This window comes from Medicago sativa, chromosome 6 (genome assembly GCF_051527215.1).
Source record: "Medicago sativa cultivar Bolivia chromosome 6, Bolivia_mono, whole genome shotgun sequence".
Taxonomy (NCBI): Eukaryota; Viridiplantae; Streptophyta; class Magnoliopsida; order Fabales; family Fabaceae; genus Medicago; species Medicago sativa.
In genome coordinates, this window is record NC_140754.1 from 31,386,411 (window position 1) to 31,407,908 (window position 21,498).

Genomic DNA, 21,498 nt, shown 5'->3' on the forward strand with positions numbered 1-21,498 from the left:
TACTAATAAACTAATATTAAAAATCGGGGTGTTACACAAAAAGTCTCCAACGACATAGACGACTCAACTTTACTGGCTATACATAGAGCCTAACCACGTGTCACAAATAAGGTTCTAGTGGGAAAACAATTAAGCAATTTTTAACACCCACACTAGACGTATCTAGAAAGTCTAGCATGTGTATTAGTTTAGTACTGGATACATTAAAAATTTACAACATAAAAACTTCGAAGGAATATCGTATACAACAAATGCGTTCGTACAATAAGATTACAACTCAACTTTTCTAAAATATGATAAATGCATCCTTGAACGTCCATATCATGCTGCAGCTGGTACGAACGAACACTTGCTGAAACATCCATCCGGCTACTAGCTTGCTAAACCATCCTGATATCTGAAACAAATAAGGATTGGGATGAGACATAATGTCTCAGTGAGTTCCACCTAACCCTAGGCTATAGGCAACCACGGGGGAAACCTACGGTCGCAACGTATCTACAATACAACCTGCCGGTTGATTATACGTGTGTGGGGACTTACTTTAACGGCGGTGCTTGCTAGGGCCGTCTTAATATTCCTAACTTGTTATAGGCTTCTTAGCTATACGTGTCATGGCGGTGAAGGGGGAACTAAAACCGCATTGCCAAGAGTACACTCTAAGCATCAAGGCTTTCTTATATCTCTATCATGACACGATTCTAAACCGGACGATTAGGGGTAACCTAAGATCGTCGTCGGCATATCTTTCTTTACTTGCTTCTACTTGCTTAATATGTTGTATCTACAACATATCATCTCTTATCACCTAAGTGATTTCTTGCTATCTTACTACTTCTTGACGAACTACGCCAAGTCTCTACTTGTTCTTGACGATCTACGTCAAGGCTCTATGACATAACATAAACATGTATGATAGATATGCATAGTTAGCTTCATTGATTATGTTAGCGTGTAACAAAAAACTTTTCTGTGTTCATTTTACGGATTAGTCCCGAGTGGAGTAACCCCGGAAGTTAATCCCTTACTACCGGTGAAAATGCTTTGCAATAGCGCACCGGACTCCCTTAGTGAACGTGCGGGTCCCTTACGGCTTACCCCATTCCCCTTGGAGAACCTTTTGTACCCAACCTTGGAAGGAATACAAAAGACACGACACCTTAACTTAGTGAAATGCGGCTCCCTTTCGGCTTAACCATTCCCCTTGGAGAACCCCTTGAATCCAACCTTGGAAGGAATTCAAGAGACACAACACTCTTCTTAAAACTTGGTCTTATGCATGAATGAAGGTTAAATCTATACATACAATCTCTTATACCTCGGATCCTTAAACGATCCCACTAGAGGTAAACTTATATGCTTGCTTAACTTACTTTGTGAATGGATGTAAAATCGATTCACGTCTTGCCATACTCGTATGGCCCTTGCTTCTATGCGACGATAATACTCTCATTACCTCGCGTCTATCAAGCATATCACTAATGTAAAGCATTCTATTCTTTCTAACTATTCTAGTTCTCGATAACTATACCGGGGCTCTAGTTCTTCCCTTTTCTTAAAGATTATCTTGCTACCCGAATCATGACATAATTCTCTCGCATGCCTTGCCTTACTACCATGCTTAATACTTGCCTCTTTATCATAAAAAATATTGCTTTCATTGATCATCATTTAGGACCTTGGTTTGAGGGGTTTACTTTTATAAAAGACTGCACAAAAAGATCCGGAATGAAAAAACACCGAGACAGCCAGAACGAGCAAGCAGCACCAGAAGGCACCACTTGCTCGCCATGGCGAGCAACATTGCTGGGGAGGCGAGTACCTACTCGCCATGGCGAGTAGGAGGCGAGCAGATCATGTGTTCTGCTGCTTCTGCTTGCTGTGGCGAGCAATAGCTCGCCGTGGCGAGTTGTGACAGTCCAGAACCCCAAAAAATGGTATTTTTGACCCAAAAACCTCAAACCAAGTGTCTCTAAGCATATTGGTACATATTTGATCATAGGATACTTATAAAACACTCATATAGCAAGTATTAACATGTTTAGCAAGCATGGCAAGAAAGGGGCTACTAACATAATACATAAACCCTAGAATTTTCATAGCTTTCATAATAATCTAACATGGCATAAACATGATCCCAAAGGGTAGGAAAACTATCTATGGAACTCACCTAAAAGATTACAATTGATTCCCAAAAGCTTCCAAGCATCAACTTCACTTCATGCCTCAAAACCCAAGCTTTGGTCCTTATTGCTTTCTTGATCAAACCATCTCACTCTTGTAGTTTTCTTGCAATCCATAACATCTTCATCCTTGCTAATCCAACCCAAAGCTTTATTCAACAAACCCTAGTTCTTGATTTGTTCACATCCATGGCCTTAGCTTACTAATCAATCTTCAATCATCTTCCTCTTTGTTTCTTAACCATGAATCAACCCAAGCTTACACCAAAACATGCTTCAACTTCCAACTTGATCAAAACCCTAACTTGAATCCATTCTTGAAAGGAAGAAAAGAAGAATCAAACAAAACCCCAAACTTAAGAGATGCTGAGAAACATAATCTAGAAGCATGCCATGCGAGGAAGTAGTTTTGATGAAGTGGTGAGGTGAGGAGAAGGAGGGAGATCGATGGAGAAGAGAGAAGGGAGAGCAAAATCCTTTCTCCAACCTAGAGAGAGAAGGAAGAAGAGAAAATGAGATATTTTGGTCCCTTTCCCAAGTAAATATCCTTTAACCGCGCAATTACCAAATTGCCCTTTCTTTAAGCGTGTTAAATCCGTCTCTAACACTTACTCCGTAATAAGCTGATATTACGTAATAAATATTCTCCATTAAACTATCTTTCAAAATAAGTTCTCTGGGATGATCGACTGATACAGTTCAAACACTGACAGGCGGGATGTTACACAATTAATCATAAACAGCACATAACTGATAAGACACAAACCACTTAATCCAAGAAAATTCATATATTTCAAACAATTAAGCAATCATTCAAATACTCATAATCACACAATAGTTCAATCCCCAAAATACCCCTTAATGGTTAATCAGCCCCCACCTAAATACTTTACCGAGCACTCCAACACAACATTTACAGAACATTGATTCCTTGCTCCGATTCAAAACGCACAACCAAGCTACTCCGAGTTTAAAAAGTTGATATCCAATATAATGAGTCAAAACATCCAACAAATAAATTAACCGGAGTTAGAATTAATTCGACCAATACACTAATTAGTAGTCAAGTATCAATGTGAAGTTTTAATGATTTAAAATACTACTTAAAACATACTAGAACAGCCCTCAATTACAACTAAATAAGCTTCTACTACCAGAAACAAGCCAACCAAATGGGATTACCGAAACAAATGATTTTCCTACTACTATCCCAAATCTAACTAACAATCATAACGGAACAATTTTGTTAATAAAAATACAATAATGCTTCTTATCCCGAGAAGATTTCACCCGAAATAGTCCCGAACAGGTTGTATTCCATATACTAGTTAATGTAGCATAACATACTTTTGCATCGCACCATCCGTTTTTGCCGCCAAAGAAGCATCTGACGTCCCAGATTCTTCTTGATAAATTCGGGTTGCTATGAATCGGGAGATATAGCATTGTTGATAAAAATAATAGTGTTGCAACTTAAAAATATAGATTAATCCTACTATTCTTTAATAATGTGTGGATCTCATGGTATAGTTGTAACCATATGAAAAAGAAAGAGAGAAAATAATAATAATAATAATAATAATAATAATAATAATGAAAAAATTAAATATCAGGACGTTACACATGGCAGAAGATCTCCATCCTTCCCATGTTATCTCTAGGGTATGTTTTTCTATTGTTTTTGTTATGATGTTTGTTGCCATATGCAACTTAACCTCTTTGATTAGGGTTCTAAGATGAACCCTTTCTTATTTGTTTGATTACATTAATAAAGTTTTTATTCAGTTATCCTTTTTTTGTCTCTGATTTAATTCATTCTTGCTTGTTCTTAATGCTTTTTCAATTGAGAATTAGTATCGGTAATCTTGAAAATTGATCCGTACAGATTATTAGGATTAATAACCCGAAATTCTTCTTCTCTCCACGATATTTCTAATTTCTTATTTCTTAATTATAGTTAATGAAATAAAGTATGAAACCTCATGTTGTCTAATATTTCCTTCCGGGAACACCGTAATGTTAACTAGGGTAACTTACCACACATGTTGTCGTTGGGGTAAATAGATGTTCTAAAACCAGTTTCTTAAATCATAAGTAGACACCACATAACTGATGTTTTACCAAGTAAATTCCAACAAAGACAAAGGGGGGATTCAAGGATTCCTTAATCGCTGTTAATTAAATATCTTAATCACAAACCTAATCTCGCAATGGCCAGGGCAATCAAATCCCGCAACCCTCTTTTAATCTCTTTTCTATTTACTCATTAAATAAGTTTTTCTAATTGCAAATTTGAAGGACAGTCCCCATGGAGACAATAAACTTACTACTTTATTAATTATTACGATTTGGTGCACTTATCAATTTTGTCCATCAGGTAGATTGTCAGATTTTTACCATGCTTAACATACCAACCATGGAACCGAGTATTTAATTTTATTTTGTATTATATGTTACGGAATTTGTATTCATTATGTTTTGGGTGATGCTTTTTGTAGTTTATAACATTAAAATTCTGATGAGTATTTGAGTATGCTTGTCAGGATCCATATATAAATAACATTGGATTTTCGAGTCAATGTTAGAGGTTTATAACTTGGAAGTTTTATTTATTTGTCAAATTATTTCTTGTCAATATAATAATACTTAAGATTTATGTTTGATAATATCTATATTTTGAAGATTTAATCTCTATTATTAAAGCCTTATATGAACTTAGGAGTTTAAATTTTCATGTAGCCTAAGATATCACATCATGGCAAGTAGAAATTTAATATCATAACTCAAAATAAAATATTTTTCCTTATTAGAGCCTTACAATTATCCTCAATATAAAATAAAATATTTAATGTTTTCTCAGTTTCCAAGATAATAAGTCAATATCAAATTATTAAACTTGGCACTGATGTCACAATATCAGTGACTAGAACCGAATTTAAACATAAACACTAATCAATCAAACTTTAAATAAAAATATAATATAGGTGAGATCATAAATATCCACTTTATTCTCATACACAAACACATTGATATCACTCCTCAATCTTATTATGAGGATAACCTGCATATAATAATAGAAAAGAAACATGTAGAAAATAGAGGGTGAGAAATAATAGAAAAAGATATGTTTAAATATAGTATATAGAGAAATAGGATATAAGAGGGTAGTTGGAATCGAACTCGTATCGTTAGCTTGGATGGTTAAGGGTTATAGTCAATGGAATTTCTACACATCTACTATATATATGCATGTCGTACACATAACTTGTATTTAAGAAAGTATAATATGGTGACAAGGTAGGTAAAAGAAGAACACCACCGGTCGGTGTGAACTTTAGCACATCGCAATATCACTACTATTTGAATGTTAAGCGACTAGTTAAAGTTTCTCAACTATAAATATACTCTAAAATCAAGGAATCATAAAAAGTCACTAGGGATTTCAAACTGTAACATCCCAGACTGCTTTTAGGATTTCCGACTAACCCCACAAACCAACACAAGTCTTTTCAGCGTGTTTTGTCCTCACTCGCACACTTACCAGGAAACTTCCCGGTAGGTCACCCATCCCAAAATTGCTCCAAGTCAAGCATGCTTAACTGTGGAGTTCTTATGGAATGAGCTACCGAAAAGAAGATGCATCTTGTTGATATGGGTAGTACCTAACAATTTTTATAAGCCTTCCTTCAACCATGTAGTCCCATACCTACACGGCCTCCGGATCCCTCTCATTTCGATGTGATTCGGTTCCTCCTATTATCGTGGGGTCATCCTTACGGATAGTGCTCATTCCAACTGGCGGGAACCTTTCGTATCCAACTGGCGGGATATCGAAAGCCACGACGTGGGTGTTACATGCCCACCAGCTTCTGCCTGGTTCGTCCCCGAACCACACCGTACTGGGAGAGGTCTGCTCTGATACCATTTTGTAACATCCCAGATTTCTTTTAGGATTGCCGACTAACTCCACAAACCAACACGAGTCTTTTCAGCGTGTTTTGTCCTCACTCGCACGCTTACCGGGAAACTTCCCGGTAGGTCACCCATCCCAAAATTGCTCCAAGTCAAGCACGCTTAACTGTGGAGTTCTTATGGAATGAGCTACCGAAAAGAAGATGCATCTTGTTGATATGGGTAGTACCTAACAATTCTTATAAGCCTTCCTTCAACCATGTAGTCCCATACCTACACGGCCTCCGGATCCCTCTCATTTCGATGTGATTCGGTTCCTCCTATTATCGTGGGGTCATCCTTACGGATAGTGCTCATTCCAACTGGCGGGAACCTTTCGTATCCAACTGGCGGGATATCGAAAGCCACGACGTGGGTGTTACATGCCCACCAGCTTCTGCCTGGTTCGTCCCTGAACCACACCGTACTGGGAGAGGTCTGCTCTGATACCATTTTGTAACATCCCAGATTGCTTTTAGGATTGCCGACTAACTCCACAAACCAACACGAGTCTTTTCAGCGTGTTTTGTCCTCACTCGCACGCTTACCGGGAAACTTCCCGGTAGGTCACCCATCCCAAAATTGCTCCAAGTCAAGCACGCTTAACTGTGGAGTTCTTATGGAATGAGCTACCGAAAAGAAGATGCATCTTGTTGATATGGGTAGTACCTAACAATTCTTATAAGCCTTCCTTCAACCATGTAGTCCCATACCTACACGGCCTCCGGATCCCTCTCATTTCGATGTGATTCGGTTCCTCCTATTATCGTGGGGTCATCCTTACGGATAGTGCTCATTCCAACTGGCGGGAACCTTTCGTATCCAACTGGCGGGATATCGAAAGCCACGAGTGGGTGTTACACAAACCAAAGAGTAGTCTCCCCTTAAATTGGGTTGACGAACCCCATGGCATCTTCACCATCTAATTCATTTAATATTTTCACCTATATATTAAAATAACTCAATATGATGCATTTTTCACAAAGTAACATAAAAAATTGCCATTGTTTTATTCTAATGTCAAAAATGTAATCATCAGTCCCTCCATTTACAATGTAGGTACGTCATAAATATATTATCATCCAAGAACTTTCACTTCCTCACTTGTGCTACGAGGCTTGGCATCAATACTATTAATCACAAAATTATACGCAACACACAAATCCTCGGGAGCAACCTTGTAATTAATTGAAAAGAAGGATTCACTCTTGTACCATTCTATAAATTACCCATTCTATTTATATTTTTCTTTGTGGTTTTAAGGTTCCATTTGTCAATCAAAATTTTCAATTACAAGACAACCTTTTTGGAGCTTTTATAACCTATTGTTTGAGTTTGATATGTTTCTTCAACCTAATTCCCCTTGTTTTGGGATGGATTTATATCATTGGGTTGGCCATATTTCATTATGGTATTGTTTTTGGACTTATTGGTAACGATGAACTAACAAAACTATATTAAAAATTCTAGGAAACAAAAGTATGTATAGAATTTTGTTTGGCTTAAACGAACTTTTGGCCCCTTATATTTGCCATGGTAGCAATCTATTAAAAAAAAGAGTAAATTACACTCCCCTTCCCTCAAAGATGCTTGAATTACACTCCCCTCCCCTCTTATGTTAAAATATACACTTCGCTCCCTTTTTATTCAAAACATATTAGAAAAGTATTTCACTCCCCTCCCTTGAGAGAAGCTTGAATTACATTCCTCTTCCCTCTTATGTTAAAATCTATGTTTTACTCCCTCAATAATTTTTTTTATTTCTAATGATCTAGCAAAAAAGAATAGTCTAACACATTTTGAAGAAAAATAGTATTACAGATTCATTTTAATATAATCAAAATTTGAATGCATATTTTTCGCTATTTTTTATTCACAATTTCATTAACGTGTAGTTTAAAATCCTATTATAAAATATGAAACAACCCAAAATAAAATGAAAATATGTGAAAAATAACTAAAGTCAATTAAGTAATGCTTATTTAAATGTGAATTTTATACCCCAAATTATAAAATTAAAAAAAATATTTAAATTTAATTATCATTGACATATAAATTATAAAAAACGAATTTATGTTTTTTAAATCGTGATCCAAAATTAGTATATATTATAAAAATGTTTATTTATGATAAAATAGATTAAAGTGTAGTGTATATTTAAATATTAAGGGAGAGTGTTGAAATTCAAGCATCTCAAAAGGGAGGGGAGTATCAACTTTACTTTTCAAGGGAGGGAAATGTATATTTTAACATAAGAGGGGAGAGTAGTGTAATTCAAGTATCTTTGAGGGGAGGGGAGTGTAATTTACTCTAAAAAAAATCACTTTCCTGCCCCCTAACTTCGCCCCCATTTGCAACTCATAGGCCCCCTCTGATTTCGACTTAGTCAAAGGAAATTATTGAATTAAATTTAAATGGAAAAGAATGATAGGAATAATTCATACTCTTAGGATTAAATCGGTGGTCAAGATTAGAAGACTAAATATGAGTATTATTGTGTCCCTTCGGCTAATAAACCCCATTTATTCTTCTCTTCTCTTGTTTTTTTTTTTTTGAGCAAATTCTCTTCTCTTGTTCTCATATCATCTTCACAAATCTTGACAATACCCAAAAAATAAATCACGTGTCCTCATTAAAAAAACAAAAAATGCATATATAGAAAAGGTAAAACTCATGAAAAAGGAGGAAAAGAAGTATATGGTCGCGTGTAGGGGTGTTCGCGGTGCGGTTTGGTTCGCTTTTGAGACTAAAAGTCATCCGAACCGCAATATAAAAATGTATGTGGTTTGGTTTGGTTCGGTTGACTTTTAAAATAAAATCCAAACCAAACCAAACCAATGCGGTTTGAATTGGATCGGTTGGTGCGGTTTTTTCGAGACAATACAATTTTTATTTTTCAACATTAAAATCAAGTTAAAAAAGGTAAAACAGAATATATTTACGGCAATGTTTCCAACTATGTTTTTAATTCATTTCACATTACAATTTCATTTTCACCAAACAACATAAACCAAATTAAAAACGTAGACACAAAGTAATTCTATTATATAAGAAATATAAAAGATTAAGATTTTATCATGCTCTAAAAGTTCAAGTAGCACATACATACATTTTTGAAATAAAAAGCAAAGAAGAAACTTAACAAGAGAAAAACGTGTAATTTTATAAAAGTTTCCATTGAGTTTCTATGAGTATTGTTCTAGGTGACAGATTTAATTAAATTTTTCTTATGTTGCGGTTTGGTTTGGTTTGGTTTAGTTCATAAAATGAAAACCTCAAATCAAACCAAACCATGCGGTTGAGTAAAAAAGTGATCCAAATACATCCAAACCAAATGCGGTTTTTGCGGTTTCCGTTTGGATTGGTTCGGTTTTAAACACCCGTAGTCTCGAGTCACTTTCGCAAATGGTGAGACAGTTGTTTTGTTGTGTGAATTTGTGTTTTTTTAGGATTGTACAGTTCAAAGAAGAGGCTGTGATGAGAGATCTTCGTCGATGATGGTGAAATTTGCGCCGAGATTCGATGGCTTGCGGTTCATAGAAACGCTGATAACTCATAGATGAAAGTGGGGTTCGGAATTTTTCTTCTTCCTCATATGTTTCTTCATCTTGTTGAACTTCTTGTGTGGTTTTGAGAAGAAGAAGATTTCACTTGTTGAAGATATATTTCTTTTTGTTTTCTTTTAAGAGAAAATATTTGTGATGATACGAAATTATGATTTGGTAGTTTTTTTTTTTGTAATCCTAAACGGGCAATGAAAAATAAAAGTATAAGATTTTGGATGGTTTAAAAAAAAATTGTGAGAGTTGTTGGTGTTGTTCTTCTTCTGGAGAAAGAAAGAAGATGAAGTAGTGATGACTGGAGGAGGGAAAATATGTTTACTATTAGCTATGAGAGGGAGCATGCGAGTTCTTTAAATCTTGACCACTGATATTTAATCATAACGCTGTTAATTATTTTTAATTTATTTTTTTGTTTTTTGTTTGCCTTTGACCTAGTCAAAATCAGAGGGGCCTATGAATTTCAAAAGGGGGTGAAGTTAGGGGGATGGAAAGTGATTTTTTTTCTAACAGGGACCCAAAATTGCTATCATCGCAAACATAGGGGGTCAAAAGTGCATTTAAACCATTTATATATATATAAGTCTTTGATACTTGGATTGAGTTTCCTTTTTCCTTTTCCCAAGAGTCAATCTAACATTGTTTCCTGTAAATTACGTATTGTGTAGACTTGTTTGGTGCGGTTTTTGACTTGTGTATGTAAGAATCTCAACAAACAAATTTGGTATTTTTTTTTCCTTATTGTACATGTTGTGGCGTACTTGAGTAGGTGCTAGAATTATCAGAGCATTTGTTTCGTTTTTTAAATATCCTCAAGTGGATAAAATATCTAGTACATATTTCGGACGAATATGATAAAATAGTTTAACAATTAATATATATATATATATATATATATATATATATATATATATATATATTGGGCGAAACAAGATCTACCAGGGATTAAAAAAATAATGGTAGCTATGATTTCTTTTTTCATTCTTAATATTATCATCTAAAGAGATATATTTTGTCATTATATTGTCTATAATATAAGTGTGATATTTTAATTGTTTTCAGACATTGTGAGCGTAAGAGCATTAGGATCATCTTTTATATCTGATATTTTATTTATGTAAGAAATGTCATAGATGATATATTTTTCATTTTTAATAACATAGTTATGTCCTCGGTGTATTTGAAGCAGTTATATGTTCATGATGCCTTATTATATGTTAACTTAAGGATGTTTTTATAATGTAGGTTTTTGTGTGATCATTGATTATTATGATCATGAGGATCATAAGTAAGATAAATGTAAAATATTATTAGGGAAACTATGATTATGATGAAACCAGATTATAAGTATGGCAATCGACTAAGGTTATAGATATGAATAAAAATAGAAACATGACTTTGTCATACAGATAATGATTAGTTAGAGATTTTTATGGACCAAGTTTCCATGACTTATAGAGATTATATATGAAGAATTTCATAAGGTTTCACTGATGTTATTCCACCATCTTGTGTATGGGGATTCACAAGGTGTATTACTGGTCCCATCTTTTAGAAAGGATATTATCATTATTTTGAACATGGCTAAATGCCACTATAGTGGTCTATTCTAGCCCAAATTATGAACTACGATAAACTTAAAGCATTTAGACACCATTAGAAGTAACATGGTGCTTTCACATTGTTAGCGAGAGCATTTGTGACATCATAATTTACCAGTTTAATTGTCAACACTTAGTTTGATATGCATCAAACACATATAAATGATCTGAAAGGAAATTTAATGATGATGCATAATATGATTGAGTCGAGGATGTGTGGTGGATTTTTTGTGTGATGTAACATCCCATTATTTTGATTTTCTAGAGTCTTAGTTCCTATTTAAAATGAACTCCAAATGATTCTAATGCGATTAAATTGCAAGGTCGAAGAATTACATGAAAGATTAGAGAATTATGTTTTACCTTAGTTGATCACGGAATTACAAACATGGAATTACAAACATTGTTGATGCACTCCATAGGATATGGATTGTCAGGAAATTTTTTCAGGCAATCGTCATCAGTATCACACCTTACTGTAATTTAAATAAAGATAAAGAAATATTACTAAATATGAGAGAAATGTTTTGTCTAAGATTAAAAAAAAATAGCTTACTTTCATCATAAAATACAATAAAATACAAAGAAACAAAAAGCATTGCATTATAAACAAACTTGAGAATTTCAGCCATTTTTTATAACTTTGCATATAACAAATGTTGAATTGTCTGATCACTTTATATAGTAAAAAATTTCATCCAATGTTTACATAAAGTAAATAGTTTTTCTTGACCAAAAAAAAAAAAGTAAATAGTGTTTCACAACTCTTCGGTTAGCCAAAATTCCTCACTGAATATAATTATTATTAAATGTAATTAAATTAAGTTTATGTATCATGTTTGTCCCTTTAATCTATGCAATAAACATTACATAAAAATGTTGTTTATAATTATAGTTAAAACCTATTCACTAATATTCAATTAATTTTTATTACTTATCTAGCATATATATATATATATATATATATACATATATATATATATGGGTTTTGTTACAAGCCACCCTTTGGTGGTGTATTTTAACAAGTCACACCTTAAGGTGTGATTTTCACTTTCATAAAAGTAAGTTGGTGTCTTTTCGCAAATGCTTATAGAGTAACTTGATAAAAGACACCTTCATAAAAGGTGTCTTCTATCATAACCCTATATATATATATATATATATATATATATATATATATATATATATATATATATATATATATATATATATGTCGCGTCATTTTTCGAAGATCAAGGCTATTTGATTAACTTTTGACTCACTAGTTATTTCACGACTGAACATTTAATTTTTTTAAGAAAAGGGGAAAAAAGTTCAAACACCCCATTTTGAAAAGATTTTAGGTTCGGGGGTTAGTTACACAAAGGGAAGGTGTTAGCACCCTTTATGCCCGTAGTACTCTACGGGAACCTCTTGGTTTCATTTAATTAATGTGCTATAACTTGCTTATTTTGAAAAAAAAAATGGAGTTTGAAATGATAAAAGAAAGGAGACCTAGTTTATCTACATTTTATTGATTTGGAAGGACGAGTGTCCTCTGCCTACATACCCGTGAGGGATCAAAACCTCGTAGTTCGGGGTAAAAAACTGACGTTTGATTGGTTGTGTGTTTTTTATTAGTTTGAAAAAGGTTTTAAAATGGAAAAGCCAAATGGCAAAATGAATTTGTTTGTATTTTTTATATTAAAGAAAAATGACTTGAAATATGATTAAATTGATTGAAGTTTGATTAAGGAAAGAAAATAAAAAAGACGTCACTTGATTTAAGATAAGGTTTATTTAAAAAAAATATTTTTTTTGTGATTTTTGATACTATTTGCATTTTTTGTTGTTTTCAAATAATTGGAATAAAGTAAAACTAACGGAGCAGAAAAGAATAAAAGCGTAGGTATCATGGTGGTGTTGGACCACCACAAAGACCTTTGACCTAAACTACGAAGCATAAAAAGTAAAGCATACACCCACTCACGCACACATGCACCTAAGCTATTACAAAAAACCTATTAATACATTCTATGGTCTGCGGAAAAATAAATATGCGGAAAGTAAACATGCATGGTAGTAAACCTAAACTAAAGATGTATTTACACTAAACCTAATATACATTCTAAAGTCCGACAAAAATAAATAAATTAAGATGATGAAACTATACTAACATGCATGAGTGATTTATATCAAAGCCTAATATACAAACTAATAATTTAAAAAATGCTTAACAATGAAATAAAAATGCAAAATGTAAAATAATATGAGATACGATGAAATGTAGTTGAAATAAAAATGCATGAATGGTTTTCTAATGTGCATTGTAATTATTGGAAAATGAATGGCGATAATTAAAATGCTACTAAAAAATGAAATATGACAAATAGAAATAAAATGACCTAAAAATGCAGCAAAATAAAATGTAACAATGAAAGAAAAGCATGAGAGTATTTAAACAAGATGTAGCAAAAAGATATGAATGCAGGAGGGGCACAACAGTAATCCGGGGAATGCAAAATTAATTAAAAGCTGAAACTGGGCTTAGAAGAGCCCAGACACGTTGGGCTAAAGGGGAAGCAGACCGAGTTGGGTTACAGGAGCAGGTCATGGGTCGGTTCGGGTTAGGGGAATCGGTTTGGGTTAGCATATAAACAGGTTGTGGGAGTTTTTTCATTCATTTTCAATGTTGTTTTATCTCTCCTCTTTCCATTCCTCACACGTTCTCTCTCTGTTCCTATTCTTTCTTCTACCTTTTTTTTGTTTTACGATTCTTCCTACATCTTCCTCTTATTCTTTTGATTTATTTTATTCTAAAAACAAAGATTCCAGGAAGTTCACAAATGAATTCAAAACTAAAAAAGAAAGAAACAACAACCTGCTGTGTTTGGATCCACGGTCTGCGTAACGCTATGATTCAGACTGATGGTGATGTCGGTGCTAGAGCGATTGAATGCTGCGGACGGCTTCGACGGTTGCGGTTTGGTTCGTGACGTCCTGTTTGTGTCGCGGTTGTCTTTGCGTCGTATTCCTTCTGATTTCTTTGCGGGTTCTGCTTGTATGTTGACCTGGATCGGGATGTTTGTGATTGGTTCACGTACTGGTGATTGGGGTTTGCGGTTCTGATGCTTTTGTGATGTTGGGATTCGATTGCTCAGTGTCGCAGTCGGTTTGGGACAGTTCGTGATGTCCAGGTTTGTGTGTTATGGGTCGGTGAGGAATTTTGTTGTGTGATGTAATTTTGTGTTGGTTTGAGTTCACAGGTTTATGTGTATGACTATTCTGAATGAAATTGTACGATGAATTTTGGCTATTGAAATTGGAAATTTTGTGCGTGTTAGTAGTGCTGCAGGTTGTGAGGATTGTTGGTTCTCTGTGAGTTTCGGCCGATGATTTTGCATTGAAATTTTGCCCCCCCCCCTGTGTGTTCTGCAGATACTGGGTTTTATAGTGCTAGGTTGGAACTTAGGGTTTGTTATGATGAAGCACAAAATCTGTTCTTTGAATTTAGGTTTTGTTACTGGATTTGCCTCAGATGAGGCGTGACAGACTGTTGTTCTGAATGTGGACCATTTTTGGACTCATGGACAAAAACAAATAAATAATAATAATAATAATAATAATAATAATAATAATAAAAGGATAATGACTAGAAATGACGTGGTGAGATTAGAAGTGAATGATAAGAATAAAAAAAGAAAGATGAAGATTAGAAAACAAAAATTAGAATTAACTTAAAATTTTAAATAAAGATAGAAATTAAAATAAAAATTAAAGAAATAGAAAAATGAGAAAAAAAAGGAATTGAATTAATTAAAAAAGGTATTAAAAAAAGATGGAAACGAAAATTAAATTAGATAAATGAGTGAAGAGGGCCCGACTCAAAACAAAAAATGAGGTATTTTAAAATACCTCTCTGCCGAATTTTTGATTGGAAAATGAGAGATTGATCAGTGTCAAAAGACACATGTCGGTGTATGAATGTACGCTCCTTAGGTCAAAAATTGGGGTATGACAGATGCCCCTATTTAAGTTTCTTCGTCCGGAGACTTGAAGATGGAATCTTTGATTCGAAGGGCCGAAGAGACTTAAATATAAAGTACACCAATTTTGGACCTAAGATGCTATGAATGCTCGTGAAATGTTTGTATGAATGCAGGACGACAAATATGATTTGACTGAGACGGGAAACAACAACGGGATACCCAAATTCGTTGAAGAATGGGATCCGACTCCGCTAGGGGGAATGTATTTTCACTGGGGAAAGATTGTCTACTACCGTATTGGTTTGGTATGAAGACAAATGAAAGGAAACTTTTTAGTGACAACTCTTGACCAGACGCACGGGGATGACACTGGAGAAAAATAAGATGTGATAGAAGGTAAACCCAAGCGGTCCGTTGTTTAGGACTGGCAGCTCAAAACAAGTTAAAAGGTAAACTCAAGCGGTCCGTTGTTTAGGACTTGCCACTTGAAACAAGATAAAATGTAGACTCAAACTGTCCGTTGTTTAGGACTTGCCACTTGAAACAAGGTAGACTCAAGCTGTCCGTTGTTTAGGACTTGCCACTTGAAATAAAATAAAGGTAGACTCAAGCTGTCCGTTGTTTAGGACTTGCCACTTGAAACAAGATAAAGGTAAGCTCAAGCTGTCCGTTGTTTAGGACTTGCCACTTGAAACAAGGTAGACTCAAGCTGTCCGTTGTTTAGGACTTGCCACTTGAAAAATGATAAAGGTAGACTCAAGCAGTCCGTTGTTTAGGACTTGCCAAGCTGACCGTTGTTTAGGACTTGCCACTTGAAACAGGATAAAGGTAAGCTCAAGTTGTCCGTTGTTTAGGACTTGCCACTTGAAACAGGATAAAATGTAGACTCAAGCTGTCCGTTGTTTAGGACTTGCCACTCGAAACAAGATAAAGGTAGATTCAAGCTGTCCGCTGTTTAGGACTTGCCACTTGAAATAAGATAAAGGTAGACTCAATCTGTCCGTTGTTTAGGACTTGCCACTTGAAACAGGATAAAATGTAGACTCAAGCTGTCCGTTGTTTAGGACTTGCCACTCGAAACAAGATAAAGGTAAATTCAAGTTGTCCGCTGTTTAGGACTTGCCACTTGAAACAAGATAAAGGTAAACTCAAGTTGTCCGTTGTTTAAGACTTGCCACTTGAAACAAGATAAAAGGTAGACTCAAGCTGTTCGTTGTTTAGGACTTGCCACTTGACACTGACGGGTGACATCTCTTGACCAGACACACTGGGGATGACACTCTTGATGGTAATAAGATGATTGCCAACTGTTCGTTTGTAGAACTCGCCGTTTGGCACAATGATAAGTAAGGACCGAACCGAAGGGGTGCGGCCAAACAAAACTCTGGGTGACTGATGCAACCATGTATGAATTGATGTTGTGTATATGTTGTGTATGCATGAATGTATGAATACGTGAAAGTACTAATGTATGAATGTATGTTGTATGAATGTAACTTGTTTGGATGTATGACTGTATAACTGTATAAGTGAATATGACAGGTGAGACTTGATGAAATGAGACAAGACAGGTAAGATGGGAGGCAGAATGACATTGCAATACAAACACTCGGCAAACTTCCTTGGAGATGATATTATTGTGAACAAAATTGAGCCGTTGACGGGGTAAAACCCGGCACAAGGTACTAACTGATGCTTCTGGGGATAAAGCCCATTGTCGATCAAAGTCTGGAAGAAGTCGCCATTTGTAAACCGGCGCAGAGTACCCTTCCATTGGTATGCCTTAGCAGTCATGTTTTTTTGTTTTTTTCTTTTGAAAATCCCTAACTTTTGCCTGGACCGTCCTTTCGGGTTTTCAGTCCACAGGGAGTATATTCCTTTTTTGTGCCCCTAATTTTTGCCTGGACCGCCCTTTCGGGTTTTCAGTCCACCGGGACGCTCTCTATTGCCTAAGCCCCCTTTTCAGGTTTTTCAGCTTAGCGAGCCCTCTTTTTTTTTTTTTTTTGAATTTTTGGATTATGACTGTATTTTGCTCAAAGCAGAGATCCTCTCCGTAGTGCTTAGACATGTTTCTCTTTCGGAGTGTAATCGTTCTCAAGGCGCATGCTGATGTACGCTTCAACTACTCACGAGTTCAAAGAGAGTGTGCTTGTCATTCACACTTTTCAAAAGATGTAAAAAAAAGTTTTGTATTTTGAAAGTTTTTGCTTCAAGTATTGCCATCAAAAATAGAAGAAATTTTGCAAGTAGAATGAATAAGAATTCCAAATAAATAGGCACAGGCTCAAATTTGATGAATTGAGTGGTGGCCTCCCAATGGCATGGCTCCACGGATCTTTGAAAAATTTGGAAAATGGTAAATATATGGGAAGGTACATTGAACACATATAACCGTTATACTCCCTGACAACTTTGAATGCCCCAGTTCCGAGTCTTTGGTCTGCAGATACATCGAATCGGAGGTTCTTTGATAGCAGATGCGCCTCATGCTTCAGATCGGCGGTTCTTTGACGACAGGTATGCCCCAAGTGGATTGTACCTGACCAGATGTAGTTACTTTGTCCTTTGATCCTTAATTTTTGCATAGATCGCCCTTTCGGGTTTTCAATCTATCAGGATAATCATTCTTTTTTTTTTGTCTCTAATTTTTGCCTAGACCGCCCTTTCGGGTTTTCAGTCCATCGAGACGCTCATTTTGCCTAAGCCGCCTTTTTAGGTTTGCGACTTATCGAACTTTTTTTTTGACAGAGTATTTCTTGACTGCATCAGCGTTCATAGATCGCGTGAGTTTGTCACCATCCGTAGTTGCGAAAGTCATTGTACATGGGCCTTCATAGTTAAGCATCCACTCGCCCCTGGAGTATGGTAGAAAAATAGTGCCTTTTTAGGCATGGAGTCTCCTTCTTGAATTTCACGGGGGCGAACCTTCTTGTTGGAAGTTTGTTTCAACCTCTTTTGATATATTTGCACAAGGTCGTCATTCGATCAAGCTTGGACTTTAGCAGATCTCTTATTGACGGGACTTTGACCTGCACGAGAAGCACGACCTCCATGTTGTATACTGAGGGAAGGAGGGGGTTTCCCCTGTTGAAGTGTGTACTGAACCATGATACCCACGTAAGGTAACGACAACATCTCATGTCAGTCTTTGTAAATGACCGCCATCTTCTAGACAATGTTCTTGATTTTTGTTTGCAGCTTCGATGGCTAAGATGCCCCAGTATGTGAGAGATCTCATCAGGAGTCTCTTCATCTTCCTCCTCTTTAGCTTCGGATACAAGGAACTCAAAGTTGGAAGAGAGTACATGGTTAATGTGTTCAACGGGTTTATTAATGCATGATCTGATTATTGATTTTGACAAGCAAGTATAAGTTATGATTATGCAGATATTTGAGAGTGAAATTTATTTTTTGGTTTTTTTTATTACCATTTTTCCAGAATAAGCACAAAATAAAATCAAAGTCGGGATCAAAAACGACCTTTTTATTAATGATGGAAATACTTAAAGCAAAAAGCCCCACACAAGTTCACTTTCGTCTCGGGCGGGACGAAAGGATTTTTGAAAAGCGAAAAGCAACAAACAAACATTATTTGAACAAGTAAGTAGTAGAAGGAACATTAAAAACGACCCAAATGCGGTTATCCACTCCATGTGTCACAATATTAGGCAATATGATTTGGCAGTGGATTAATCTTCACATCCGAATTCAACCTTCAAAGAGCAACATATTGGCTTCAATCAGCTTCTGGACTTCAATCTTTAAAGATAAACAGTGCTCGATGTCATGGCCGGGTGCTCCTTGATGAAAGGCACATGAGAGGTCAGGTTGATACCCAACCGGCAACTCGTTAGGCACCCGAGGAGGCTTTCTAGTTTTGACAAGGTTCTTCATGAGCAAGATGGGAAGCAGCTTCGCATACGTCATTGGGATTGGGTCAAACTGCATCCTTGGAGCCTGTTGTCGAGACTGCTGTTGATGTTGGTGTTCGGGCGCTTGCTGGAACTGCAACTGATTCTGCGAAGCTACCAGTGAAATCACCAGGGTGCTCAGTCTCTCTAACTCGGCCTGGAGTGTTTGCACGAGTGTTGTAGGTGCGAGTTGACTTTGGATGAGGACACTTGGACCACTTTTTGAAACGGGTTGACCTCTATATGGAAAAGAAAAAAATTGTGAGACTCGGAATTGAGACTATGAAATGCAAAATGATGCATGATGTTATGCAAAAATAGACACGTTTTCATTTATCGAAGGACTTATAAAAGCAAATTTGTAAATATCATAATTGAAAATTTCATTGAATAATTAAAGTACTACAAGATAAACCCCTTTTAACAAAACTGAGCCAAGGGATAGACTCCAAAGTACATCACAAAAAGATAGAAAATAACATAAAGTGGTGAAACAATTGGGAAACTTCTAAACTCCTAAAGTTGACTACTCCTCAAAATCGGGGTGTGCGCCGGCGAACATATCCATGTACTCCTTCTTCCTTTTAGAATCCCGCCTGAGTATATCATCCTTCTGCTGGAGGAGATCATTCTGCTTAACAATTAGTTGGCCTAGCTTGAGAATCTCACGATCCTTTTGCTCTATCAGTCCATCCTTTGTCTCCATCTGAGCCATAAACACCTCATACTTCCTCTTCCAATTGTTCCTTTCACGTGTCATCTCTGCCAACTGGTACTGGAATTCTTCCACATTTTCAGGGAGTATGGGCGGTGGGGGAGCCGGAGTAGTTGAAGATGGGACCCTGGATAAAGTGTAAGGCATCTTGTACGTTGTAGCTCTATCAATGACCCATTCCGTGTAAGAACTATGGACGAAACTTGATCTGTTTCCCATCTTGTTCCTCTCTTTTCTATGGATGGCATGCCAAGCTTGTATGAATTTTTCCTTCTCATTTGTGTAATCATTGTGGTTATAGTAGAATACGTCGGACAAGTCGAGGTATAAAGGTTTGGTTTTGACTGGGTGTCCGAGCTGTTGTTGGGCAAGGATAGGGTTGTAGCTAATTCCTCCCCGTATACCGATAAGAGGTACATTAGGGAAATCACCACAGTGGATAATGACGGTTTTGGTATCACTGGCTGGGTTGTACCAAACTATGTCCGCGGGGGTAAGGGACATAATTCTTTGGGACCACGGGAGCTTTTCAGGGTTTTTGATGAAGGGCTGAGTTCGAGGCATATGGGAGGTAAACCATTTGTAGAGTAAGGGTGCACAACAAAGGATAACCCCACGACCGGCTAGATTACGATCATGGATGGAATGGTAAGTGTCTGCAAGTAATGTAGGAACATGGTTTTTTGGTGAGGAAGATTTTAATGGCTTGAAAGTAGTCTTCCATGATGAGCTTGAAAGATCTCCGGACTGGTTACTCTTGATCCTAGCTCCCTTAGCTTCAATAAATCGGGTTTCTTGAAAGTGTACTTCTTAGTGCTCCTTATTATAGGATTCATATCTACAACATTTACAAAAAGCTTGTTTTAAGTCCTTCGATGTTTGATGAAAAAAAATTATGAATGAATGCATGCATGATTATGCTACACAAACGGTGAAAACATAGTGAGGTTTAAGGTCCATGATGATGGAGTCAAGGGTAACAACGCCATTTGGTAAGGACTATGGTTTTATTTGCATTTGTAACAAGGGTTCTACCAAGTTCCCAGAGTTGTCAACTACTTCCGAACATTATCGGGTTGCGGAACTACTTCCGGTCCAACAACGTTTGTAAGAAAGTCTCGTCTGAGTGTAGTATCGCGTATAAACCAACTCAAGACTACTCTTGATTAGCCACCGCACTACGTCCTAAAAGGCCAAGATGGGTTAAAGGTAACTAAAGGTCCTCAACATTAACAGTCACTTGAAAATAGCAATGCCAATCACGACTACTCATGTCAACATACATTACTTCCAAGAGACCTCCATTGAGTGGGGTTATCACATGTGCCATATCCCGAAACTTACTCTCGGTATGGGACTTTGATTATACCACCATCCTATCTTATGTTTCCCTCAAGTCCGGGTGTAGGACTTATCTCACCACTCACGTTTAAGAAAGGAGAAAGACGAAGGAAGAACAAATATATACACGAATTTCCATCTTTTATTTTTTTTATATATTTTTTTTAAGCAAGTGATAGCACAAAAATTTAGGTAAAACCAAGTTAGGCTCAACCCTCTTAGGGGGGTCCCCAGTGAAGTCGCCATTTCTGTCGCGTCATTTTTCGGA

The 21,498-nt window shown here is 36.2% G+C and overlaps 1 protein-coding gene and 1 long non-coding RNA gene across 2 annotated transcripts; both read right to left on the reverse strand.

The window, feature by feature from the left end:
• Nucleotides 1–4,936: 4,936 nt before the first annotated feature.
• Nucleotides 4,937–12,060, reverse strand: LOC146914517 (uncharacterized). Its single transcript, XR_015014257.1, has 3 exons — nucleotides 11,852–12,060; nucleotides 11,659–11,771; nucleotides 4,937–5,244 (listed from the first exon to the last, which is right to left on the reverse strand). It is a non-coding gene; the product is annotated as an uncharacterized LOC146914517 (long non-coding RNA).
• Nucleotides 12,061–19,700: 7,640 nt separating this feature from the next.
• On the reverse strand, nucleotides 19,701–20,393 carry LOC146914518 (uncharacterized). The gene has a single exon (XM_085721082.1). It carries the CDS (start codon nucleotides 20,391–20,393, stop codon nucleotides 19,701–19,703), a length of 693 nt encoding a protein of 230 aa, XP_085577208.1.
• Between the last annotated feature and the right edge of the window lie 1,105 nt (nucleotides 20,394–21,498).